Source organism: Ranitomeya imitator, chromosome 6 (assembly GCF_032444005.1).
Source record: "Ranitomeya imitator isolate aRanImi1 chromosome 6, aRanImi1.pri, whole genome shotgun sequence".
NCBI lineage: Eukaryota > Metazoa > Chordata > Amphibia > Anura > Dendrobatidae > Ranitomeya > Ranitomeya imitator.
The window spans coordinates 489,015,607-489,027,919 of NC_091287.1; the positions used below are offsets into that span (position 1 = coordinate 489,015,607).

The 12,313-nt window shown below is 43.9% G+C and overlaps 1 protein-coding gene across 2 annotated transcripts in view; it reads right to left on the reverse strand.

Moving 5' to 3' along the window:
- Positions 1–12,313, reverse strand: part of NIPAL2 (NIPA like domain containing 2) — a 195,916-nt gene that overhangs the window by 94,330 nt on the left and 89,273 nt on the right. For both annotated transcript variants that reach the window (XM_069731639.1, XM_069731637.1), the window contains exon 4: positions 9,758–9,817. In XM_069731639.1, the coding sequence (XP_069587740.1) occupies positions 9,758–9,817 (60 nt within the window). The remainder of the gene's footprint in view (positions 1–9,757; positions 9,818–12,313) is intronic.

The window sequence follows — 12,313 nt, forward strand, 5'->3', positions numbered from 1 at the left end:
ACCGACTGTCCATGCTATGTCCAGCACGCAGGCTCTCCAGCCTGGAATGGTCTCTGTGTGCTTCCAGGACGTCCCCACTTGGAACCGTCCAACACACAGGCCATTCTGCAGTGTCCTGCCAGGACACACGGAAGTGTGTCCACCCTGACAGACACTCACTCAATCTCAATCAATCTCTCTCTCATGTGCTACACACACCTCCTTTACATAGGTGTAACCACACCCAGGTACCTGTCACATGGCTAGTCAAGTGAGCGTGACATCACCACAGGTCCTTACACACAAAACCATCTTACGTGTTCAGACACGCCTCTTTGGCTGGGTTTGTAGGTGACTGAACCCACCCATCTCTCCAATCACCTGGAAGCCTTCCCAATGTAAACAAACCCCTAAGCAGTAGATCTGCTTGAGCAAAACATACCCAGGCTTCCATCACAGGGCCATCCACCCCTGCGATACATACCATCCATCATTCACATGACCAGTCGCTATGCTACATGTTGTGAGTTCTGTTTTTGGGCTCCCTCTGGTGGTTACTGATGGTACTGGGTGACTTGTGTTCTCTGCGGTCTCTGGTGTCCACCTGTTCCATCAGGTTTTGGGAGTTTCCTATTTAACCTGGCTTTTTTTGTCATTTCCTCGCCGGCTATCAATGTAATCAGTGTGTCTTTTTACCTCTGTTCCCTGCGTCTGTTATCTTCAGGACAAGCTAAGTTTTGATTTTCCTGTTCCACGTTTTGTTTTATTTTTGTCTTAGTCCAGCTTGCAGATATGTGATTCCTTGCTGCTGGTTGCTCTAGTGGGCTGAAATTACTCCTCATGTTCCATGAGTTGGCACATGAGTTCAAGTAATTTCAGGATGGTTTTTTGAAGGGTTTTTCGCTGACCGCGCAGTTCACTTTTGTATCCTCTGCTATCTAGCTTTAGCGGGCCTCATTTTTGCTGATTCTATTTTCATAACTACGTATGTGCTTTCCTCTCATTTCACCGTTATTACATGTGGGGGGCTGCTATTTCTGTGGGGTGTTTCTCTGGAGGCAAGTGAGGTCTGTGTTTCTTCTGATAGGGGAAGTTAATCCTTTGGCTGGCGCGAGACGTCTAGGAATCATCGTAGGCACGTTCCCCGGCTACTGCTAGTTGTGTGTTTAGGTTCAGGATCGCGGTCAGCTCAGGTTCCATCACTCTAGAGCTTGTTTTGTTTTTGTGCTTGTCCTTTTGTGATCCCCTGCCATTGGGATCATGACAGCTCCAATATATATATATATATATATATATATATATATATATATATATATATATATATATATATATATATATATATATATATGTGGATAGGACAGAGTTCTGTGCGGTCAGTATTAAAACCCTTAAAAAATATCCACAGCAGAATATACAAAAACTTCCTACATCTAACTAAAGATGTAGGAGCGTATATCTGCAACTCCAGCGAATCCTACAATCAGAGCAGGAATACAAACAAAAACAAGCACACAGCAGTGTGCCACAGACACAAAAAACCAAACACTTATCTTTGCTAAAATTGGCAGCTAGCAGGAGAAGCCAGAAAGTGATACAACACTTCACAAGGAACATTGACAACTGGCAAGGGCTAATGAATCCTGCACACCTAAATATCCCAGTCAGAATTGTAATCAGGAGATACACCTGGCCAGGACTGCGACTCAGAGACAACTGCATTCCCACCTACAACCACTGGAGGGAACCCAAGAGCAGAATTCACAACAGTAATGGTGTCGGGTGGCATTTCTTTGGGGGGCCACACAGTCCTCCATGTGCTCACCAGAGGTAGCCATTAGGTGCCGAGATGAGATCCTCAGACCCCTTGTGAGACCATATGCTGGAGCGGTTGGCCCTGGGTTCCTCCTAATGCAGGACAATACCAGACCTCATGTGGCTGGAGTGTCAGCATATCCTGCAAGATGAAGGCATTGAAGCTAAAGACTGGTACGCCCGTTCCCCAGACCTGAATCTGATTGAACACATCTGGGACATCATGTCTCGCTCCATCCACCAATGTCACATTGCACCACAGACTGTGCAGGAGTTGGCGGATGCTTTAGTCCAGGTCTGGGAGGAGATCCCTCAGGAGACCATCCGCCGCCTCATCAGGAGCATGCCCAGATGTTGTACAGTAGGGAGGTCATACAGACACGTGGAGGCCACACACAATACTGAGCATCTTTTCCTTATCATGAGGCATTTCCACTGAAGTTGGATCAGCCTGTAATTTGATTTTCCACTTTGATTTTGAGTATCATTCCAAATCCAGACCTCCATGGGATATTCACTTTCATTTACACTGATAATTGTTATGTTTTATTGTTCTGAACACATTCCACTATGCAATGAATAAACATTTGCAACTAGAATATTTCATGCAGAGATATCTAGGATGTGGTATTTTAGTGTTCCCTGTATTTTTTTCAGTAGTATATAGTATACTTATATATATATATATATATATATATATATATATATATATATATATATATATATATATATATATATATATACATACATACATACACATACATACATTATATATATACATTATATATATATATATATATATATATATATATATATACACACACACACACACACACACACACACACACATATATATATATATTATCGTTCTGGATTATATATATTTATTTATTTTACTCATTTATATAGCGCCATTAATTCTACAGCGGATTATAAACATTATTGACAGACCTTATTGGGGCTCACAATCTAGAATCCCTATCAGTATGTCTTTGGAATGTGGGAGGAAACCGGAGAATCCGGAGGAAACACATGCCAACACGGGGAGAACAGATGCAGATGTTGTCTTTGGTGGGATATGAACCCAGGACCCCAGCGCTCCAAGGTTGCAGTGCTAACTACTGAGCCACTTTGCTGCCCTATACCAAAGTTTACCGGACTGTGTAATCTTGTGTATAGTCAACCTGTGCTCATTTTACGACCTAAAGTCTGGCCAGGTCGACGCACTATTGAAGTCCCCATTTACTTACATCTAAATGATTATTAACAAAGGGAGAAGAATTGGCTTTCCCATACAGGAGATCTAGAAGTAGTGGGAACCAGGTGAATGTATTTATGCATATTTTCCTTTTTGTGAATGGGTTATATGTACTCCATGACCTATATACAGGAGAGCTCATGAAAAGCAGGTTGGTGAGTGTCCGATGCCCGGCACACCCACCAAGCAGCTAGCTTTGCTCTGGCAGAGGCCGGATGTAAACAGAATGAATGAAGCTACTAGGCTTATAACACCATATAAAGTGTAGCAGCCGCTGCTGGATCCTGCAGCACAGCTCCGACTCCTCTATAGATGAGGTGCAGCAGCAGCCAGCAATGGCCCCTACACTTGGCATGGAGAGGTGCTCAGTGCCTCTATTCAAGGCGACTGCAACATCCAGCCGCCAGTAAAACAAAACACAGAGGATCGGTGGAGGTAGTGGGTATTAACCACCAATGATCTGCTATTGAGCTATTCTGTACATAGGTAATCCAGTACAACCACTTTATATTGCCTGGCACTACTCATGGAGCTCTTTCTAGCCTGCATCGTGTATGGTGGCACTACGAACGTGACTGCTGAAAACATCACTGGAAACCTATTTTGACTTTGTGTAAAAGGTCGTTGCTCTGTAGGCAAACACGGCTCAGGAGGAACCCTGGCCGGAACTATGAGGCCCATTCCTTGCTGCGGTTTTGGATAAGAAACATTAGGGTGGGGGCAAACATGCAAAATAAGTCAACTCCATTGCTGTTTATATGAAGCCAATGTGAAATGTGGCCAAATACAATGTACCCGACCATAGTCAATAAAAGCAGAAGTAATGGCTACTAATATAATGAAAAAATAAATAATAAAATTGAACAAAATGCTTACAAGTGAACTCCAAACATGGGAAAAGCATGGCAGGAAGGAAAATCACACATTGAAGACCTATGTACACAAGCAAGCTCCATGATTTCCATAGGTACAAACCTGTCCAGCTTTTTTGATCTTACTTTCAGCAGAACTGGGTATGTCAGCCTCTTCCTGACTACCTCCACAACGCACGGCATTACCAACACAAACATAATGACTACTCCTGGATCTCTCTGCAGCATTTGACATGGTGGATCACTGGCTCCTTCTTACTATGCTCTGCTCTATCGGGCACATGCACACTTTTCTCTCTTGGTCCTCCTCCTACCTTTCTGATTGATGTTTCACTGTATCTTTTGCTGCTCTTCTTCCTCTCCCCTTCCCATTACTGTCGGGCAGTGTCAGACTTGGGTGACAAGGGCCCACCAATAACATTGACTTGGGGGGGGGTCCACTTTTCACCTGCATGCAAATATTATGCTACCTTCGTTCACAAATTTACCTATATCTCTATATATTAATAAACTGGATAACATGGTTAATGACTGATGAGAAGCTGCTTTTTTCTGTACTGTACAGAGTGAATCAAGTGAATTATGCCAAGTACTGCCCATACAGTGGAGTTGGGGCCCAGATCTACACAGGGGCCCGCCGGCGGATTCCCGTTACCCTGTGGGCCAGTCCTAGCCTGCTGTCGGGGTTCCTCAAGGTTTCGTCCTAAGCCTCCTCCTTTTCTACATGTACACCACCCCTATTGGACAAACAATCAGTAGATTCGGTTTTCAGTATCATGTCTATGCTGATGATACCCAATTATACACAGTCTCCTGACATCGACCTTGCATTAGTACAAAATACTAGCGATTGTCATTTCGCTGTCTATAACATTATGTCCTTCCTCTATCTAAAAATGAATGTGTGAAAAACTGAACTCTGTGTTTTCTTCCTCCACTAACTTACCTATGCCCAATATTGCCATTTCCTTGTGTGGTTCCACCATTACTCCCCAGCAACGTGCCTGCTTTCTTGGTGTCATATTTGATTCAGATCTTTCCTTCATTTCCCTCATCCAATCACTCGCCCGCTCAAGTCACTAACACTTCAAAAACATCTCTAGAATTCAACCTTTTCTTACCTTTGACTTGACAAAAACGCTTACCGTAGTGCTTATCCATTCTCGTCTGGACTAATCTGTTTCCCAAAGTCTCCTGAAGCAGCAGCTGGATCATATTCCTTTACAACTGCTACCCCGATAGCTCTACCTTGTGCCAGTTGTTGCACTGGTTGCCCAACTGATACAGAGTACCATATAAACTTATCAGTCTCATCCACAAAGTGCTCCACAGTTCAGCATCGCCCTACATCTCCCCCCTCATCTCAGTCTACCCTCCACCCATACCCTCTATTCTGCTAATGACAAACTAAAATCCTTAATAATCCAAACCTCCCATTCACATCTCCAAGACTTCTCAGGGGGTGCACCAATTCTTTTGAATGCACTACCCAAGACAATTCAATTAATTCACAATACCCACAGTTTTAAGCGTGGTCTAAAAACCCATTTCTTTAGAGTAGCCTATCGCCCCAACTCACTTATCTAATTATCCCTGTTTAGCCCATACAACATTTTTTTCAAAATCATGACCCTCGTAGCATTTGTTCACACGCCCTCCATGCACTTAATAGCCCTTTGTTTCTAGTGTACACATACTGGCTGATGACCGGTTCATGCAGCATTAAGCGCATACCCGATTTAGTATATTATGGCTGTATCGTACAATATAAGCACATTTTATAATGTACCTTTTGTGTCTCCCCATTTCCTCATAGATTGTAAGCTTGCGAGCAGGGCCCTTACTCCTTTTGGTCTCCAAGTTATGTTTATTCTGTAAGGCCGGTTTCACACTTGCGTTTGGCTGGTCTGCGTATGGCTGCATACTTCCTCCCTTAAGCTCCGCCTACACTCCGCCTACTTCCGCAGGCGTCCTGCGTACCTATCTTTATCATTGGGTACGCCGGGACATGCGTTGTATCCGTATGAGTCCGCATGCGGCGTTTTGATGTGGCCACGTACCGCAAGAAAATGCAACATGTTGCACGGGCATGTCAATATGAAACATGCGGACGCATTCGCATACAACGCATGTCCCTGCGTACCCAATGTTAAAGGTAGGTACACAGGACGACGCAGGACGCATGCGGAAGTAGGCGGTGCCTAAAGGAGGAAGTACGCAGCCATATGCAGACCAGCCAAACGCAAGTATGAACCCGGCCTAATGTCTTTATTGTCTGTACATATCCCCTCTAAAATTGTATTGTGCTGCGAAATATGTTGGCGCTATAAAAATATATAATCTAATAATATACGAGTATATATATCTACATCTACACACACATACACAGATAGAATATACACACATTTCTTCATAGGGCATTTTTTCAGGCAGAAGCCGCCTGGGAGAGATGTGTGAATTAAAACTTACCGTATATACTCGAGTATAAGCCGAGATTTTCAGCCCATTTATTTATGCTGAAAGAGCCCCTCTTGGCTTATACTCTGGTCATTGTCCCAGGGGGGTAGGGGCAGCGGCGGCTGTGACATACTCACCTGCTCCTGGCGAGGTCCCTGCATCTCCGGTCGCTGACAGCTTCTTCCAGCGTTGAGCGGTCAAATGGTACCTCTCCTTACAGTAATGAATATGGACCCGACACCACTCCCATAGGGGTGGAGCTGCATATTCATTACTGTAATGAGTGGTAACTGACCACTCAACGCTGAAAGAAGCTGTCAGCGCTCGGAGACCGAAGATGCAGGGTCCGCTCCAGGAGCAGGTGAGTATAATGGGGGGGCGGGGGAGCACGGAGATATTCACCTTTCCTCGTTCCGGGCGCCGCTCCGTCTTCCGCGTCCTCTGCGGTGAGGCTCAGGTCAGAGGGTGCGATGACATGGTTAGTCCGCGCCCTCTGCCTGAACGTTAGTGCAGAGGACGCGGAAGACACAGTGGCACCATAACGAGGACCGCTGAGTATTGCAAGTGCCGGGGGCCTGAGCGACAAGAGGTGAGTATGTAATTTTATTTATTTTTTTAATCGCAGCAACAGCATATGGGGCAAATATCTCTATGGAGCATCTTATGGGGCCATAATCAACATTTGTGCAGCATTATATTGGGCAAATGTCTCTATGGAGCATCTTATGGGGCCATTATTAACCTTTGTGCAGCATTATATGGGGCATCTAGATATATAATTGTCTAAGGGTCACTTCCGTCTTTCTGTCCTTCTGTCTGTCCTTCTGTCTGTCACGGATATTCATTGGTCGCGGCCTCTGTCTGTCATGGAATCCAAGTTGCTGATTGGTCTCGCCAGCTGCCTGTCATGGCTGCCGCGACTAATCAGCGATGGCCACAGTCCGATTAGTCCCTCCCTACTCCCCGCAGTCAGCGCCCGCTCTATAATCCCCACAGTCACCGCTCACACAGGGTTAATGCCAGCGGTAATAGACCGCGTTATGCCGTGGGTAAGTCACTCCGTTACCGCCGCTATTAAACCTGTGTGACCAAGTTTTTACTATTGATGCTGCCTATGCAGCGTCAATAGTAAAAACATCTAATGTTAAAAATAATGAAAAAAATAAAAAATCATTATATACTCACCTTCCGCCGCCTTTCCCGCTCCTGGCTACATTCCGGTGACTGCTCCATGCAAGCCGCAGGTTCCGGTGGTATGGGAGAAGGACCTGCCATGACATCACGGTCATGTGACCGTGACGTAATCACAGGCCCTGCGCGAGAAGGACCTGCCATGACGTCACGGTCATGTGACCGTGAGGTCATCACAAGCCCTGCACAAAAAGGACCTGCCATGACGTCATGTGCCTGTGCTGTATACTACGTGGCGCTGTGCTGTATACTACGTGGCTGGGCAATATACTACGTGGCTGGGCAATATACCACGTGGCTGGGCAATATACTACGTGGCTGGGCAATATACTACATGGCTGGGCAATATACTACGTGACTGGGCAATATACTACGTGACTGGGCAATATACTACGTGGCTGGGCAATATACTACGTGGCTGGGCAATATACTACGTGACTGGGCAATATACTGCGTGGGCTGTGCTATATACTACGTGGGCTGCGCAATATACTGCGTGGGCTGTGCTATATACTACGTGGGCTGCGCAATATACAACGTGGGCTGCGCAATATACTACGTGGGCTGTGCAATATACTACGTGGGCTGGGCAATATATTACGTGGCTGGGCAATATACTACGTGGGCTGTGCAATATACTACGTGCACATGCATATTCTAGAATACCCGATGCGTTAGAATCGGGCCACCATCTAGTATTTTAATATGGAGCATCTTATGGGGCCATTTTTAACCTTTATGCAGGATTATATGGGGCATATTTTAATATGGAGCATCTTATGGGGCCCATCATGAACTGTATGGAGCATTATATGGGGCTCCTGATTCAATATGGATATTCAAAAACACTTAACCTACTGATATCTCAATTAATTTTAGTTTTATTGGTACCTTTTTTATTTTTTAAATTTACCGGTAGCTGCTGCATTTTCCACCCTAGGCTTATACTTGAGTCATTAAGTTTTCCCAGTTTTTTGTGGCATAATTAGGGGGGTCGGCTTATACTCGAGTATATACGGTACTTGGTTTTAGAATTAAATATTTTCTTTTTTTGTTTTGTCCACACATTCTTAGATTTATAACATTTCTATTAAAAGTTGCCATATAGCACACTATTTTAAAGGGAGCTATAATTTCTTGCTTGACATTTTTGGAAATGGAAAAACTACAATGCAGCTCAAGTAATGTGTTCTCTTCTGCCTTCTGTTAAGACTGAGGCAGCAGCAAACGTTTCACTATTTTTTTTAAGGTTTATTTTTGCTAAGGTTTATTGTATTATATTTTAATGCACTTAATGTAACTTTTTGTTGTTCCCTTAAGGCAGGTACTGTCTTAGACAAAGAGGGGCCCCAAATGACCACATATGCATCATCACAAAGAAACTGCATATTTTATATGTGCTCAGTTCAAGTATACACACACACAAATACCTACCAGTTCCCTTTTCTTCCTTTCTAAACTCCCACAGGATCTGTGGTGACATCACGGACACGTGGCAGGTCACATGATCATGATGTCAACAAAGATCCTAAAGTACCCCAGAGTACAAGACCTGTGGTGACATCAAGGTCACATGCCTGTGATGTAATGGAAGGTCCTTAAGCTGTCTCGGCATCGGAAACCAGATTGATATGATCAATCTCATTTTTTTGCTGTAGACGCTGCAAACACCCGGGGAGTGGGAGCCCTAGGCAAATGCCTAGTTTGCCTGCCCCTAATGACGACCTTGCCTTAGGGGACATAGTAAGGCTACTGCAGTTGGGACACAATGGCATTTGAATTACACCATTTTGAAGTACAGCTGGATGATTTTTGAAAACCCTATTTACAAAATTCAGAATCTAACTGCAGTATGTACCGTATATTGTGAGTAAAAGTTACGCCACAGATTTTCACCGTGTCAATGTGAGAAAAACACAGGAAAATCCAGATGAGAGTTCACATGTAGCACATGAAAGTTTTGCAGCACATTTGCAGAAGCGGACAATATATGCCACCTGTGATCTCCAGACAAGGTGGAATTCTCATGAAAACTTGCAATACAAACACAGAGTTTTGTAATTTTCTAAGTAAAAATTGTACTTCATTCACTTTATTCATGCAACCTCCCCCCCCCCTTCAATCAGTTTTCAATACATATTTCATTAAATTATACAAATATACATTATTTTGACATTTAAATTCTTACCTATGACATCAGATGCCTTCAAAGATTCCTTCAAGTACAAAACTGATATTGCTGCACTTCCTGCAATAAAGGGATTTTTTAGTATAAGCGCATTTCCTAAAATATTCTCAATTCCAAGCTCCAACACAGTATATCCGATCTGATGCAGACAGTTAAACACATCTGTACTGTAGAAGAAAAGCGAGACATGTACATCCCTCTACTGTGCTCTTTCATCAAAACAAAATATAACACTGTAGAAAAACTCCTGAAAAAGACATTTTTAAATTGTTCTTCCATTTATATAAACTTCTTATGCCAACATAAAAAAATGATTGATGATTATAGTTTGTTTTTTAATGTCTCCGTTTAACTTTAAAAGGGTGTAAAAGCTCTTCTGCTGGCCTCTGTGTTTCCATGGTTACAGACTACAAAATTCTCTCTGTAGTCTGATCCTGCAGACATATGTTCATTCATTTTTATTAAGAAATAAGAGGCAGATGGAAGAAATAATGCAGAGACCTTCGTAGAAGTTGTAGACACAAACAATGTTGTTTTTTTTTACACGCATTATTACAATTTATTTATACAGTGCCAACATATTCAGCAGCACTTTACAGACATCATCACTGTCCCCATTGGGGGTCACAATCTACATTCCTTATCAGTATGTCTAAAGGTACCGTCACATTAAGCAACGCTGAAGCAATATAGACAACGATGCCGATCGCTGCAGCGTCGCTGTTTAGTTGTTGTGTGGTCGCTGGAGAGATGTCACACAGACAGCTCTCCAGCGACCAACGATGCCGAAGTCCCCGGGTAACCAGGGTAAACATCGGGTTACTAAGCGCAGGGCCCTACACTACATACTTACATTCCGGTGTCTGTCGCGTCCCCCGGCGTCAGCTTCCCTGCACTGTGTAAGCGCCGGCCGTAAAGCAGAGCGGTGATGTCACCTCTGTGCTCTGCTTTACGGCCGGCCGGCGCTGACAGTGCAGGGAAGCTGACACCAGGGGACGCGACATACACCGGAATGTAAGTATGTAGTGTTTTTTTTTTTTTTACATTTACAATGGTAAACAGGGTAAATATCGGGTTACTAAGCGCAGCACTGTGCTTAGTAGCCCGATGTTTACCCTGGTTACAAGTGAAGACATCGCTGGATCGGCGTCACACACGCCGATTCAGCGATGTCAGCGGGTGATCCAGCGACGAAATAAAGTTCTGGCCTTTCTGCTCCGACCAGCGATGTCACAGCAGGATCCTGATCACTGCTGCATGTCAAACACAACGATATCGCTAGCCAGGACACTGCAACGTCACGGATCGCTATCGTTATCGTTCTAAAGTTGCTCAGTGTGAAGGTTCCTTTAGGAGTGGAAACCGGAGAAACCAGAGGAAAACCACTTAAACGCGGGGAGAACATACAAACTCCTTACAGATTTCATCCTTGGTGTGATTTGAACCCAGGACCCCAGCGCTGCAAACTACAGTGCTAACCACTAAACCACCATGCTCTATTTTGTACCAAAACTCCGTATCACACTACAGGACAATGCAATTTATGGGGTCTTACAAGACTCCATTTACATGTTGCAGATACAAATGGTGCAGTTTTCACTATTCTGCAATGAATATGATCTGCGTCTTAGCCTTGGCACTGCAAGAAGAATTTCACGGCCATTTCCAGGACTTTTATCATAGCTGGAATATTCTGCTCATCGGCTCTATGACCTGCATCTGATGAGACAGGCTAAAACAGGCCGAGGTTTTTTGGGAAGAAAATACGAAAATATTAAATGTCGGGATTTGTGGCCATGATACAGACACTATATAATCAAGCGGAACAAGCCTTACAGTCAATCACATGGGGGTTTCCTGAACAGGACGTCAATGCTTCTGAATAGCGCTGTCTCTGTATGGAAAAATAAATGGTATGTAATTATAATGTTATGGTTCTCTTCATTTTATATCTCCATCTTTTTTTTTTTGCACGTGCACGGCTGTTAGGCTTGGAGCCTGAATCTAGTTTGTAAAGACCCTCAGGGGGAAACAAAAATGACATTAACTTTCTAAACTGATCTGTTATCTCAGTGCAAGCCTAATCTCTGACAGCAGTGTGCATTAAACAGATAAGGCCAAAAGGCCAGAGGAATACTCTTCTGTATCTAGAAGTCACATCCCTGAGCTATTTGTTTTGGTAATTGTATCTGTGAAGCAGCTTAAAGGACATTTATACACATTTATTCCTTTTAAAAGCAATCAGACATCAATCTCCCCAATTACTGCGTCATTTATCATTGACGACAACTAGTCATTTATACATGAACTTATCATCATGGGTCTAATTGTTTCTTGCAAATGGTTGTCCTCTGACCTGTTCCCTCTCCTCTGTAATTATGTATTAGGCTACGTTCACATTAGCGTTGCGCCGCCGTGCGTCGGCGACGCAACGCGCGACGCACGCTAAAATGCACGCAAACGCGCGCAAAAACGCGCGCGTTTTGCGATGCGTGCGTCGTTTTCCGACGAAAATCGGACGCACAGAAAATGCTACATGTAGCGTTTCCTTGCGTC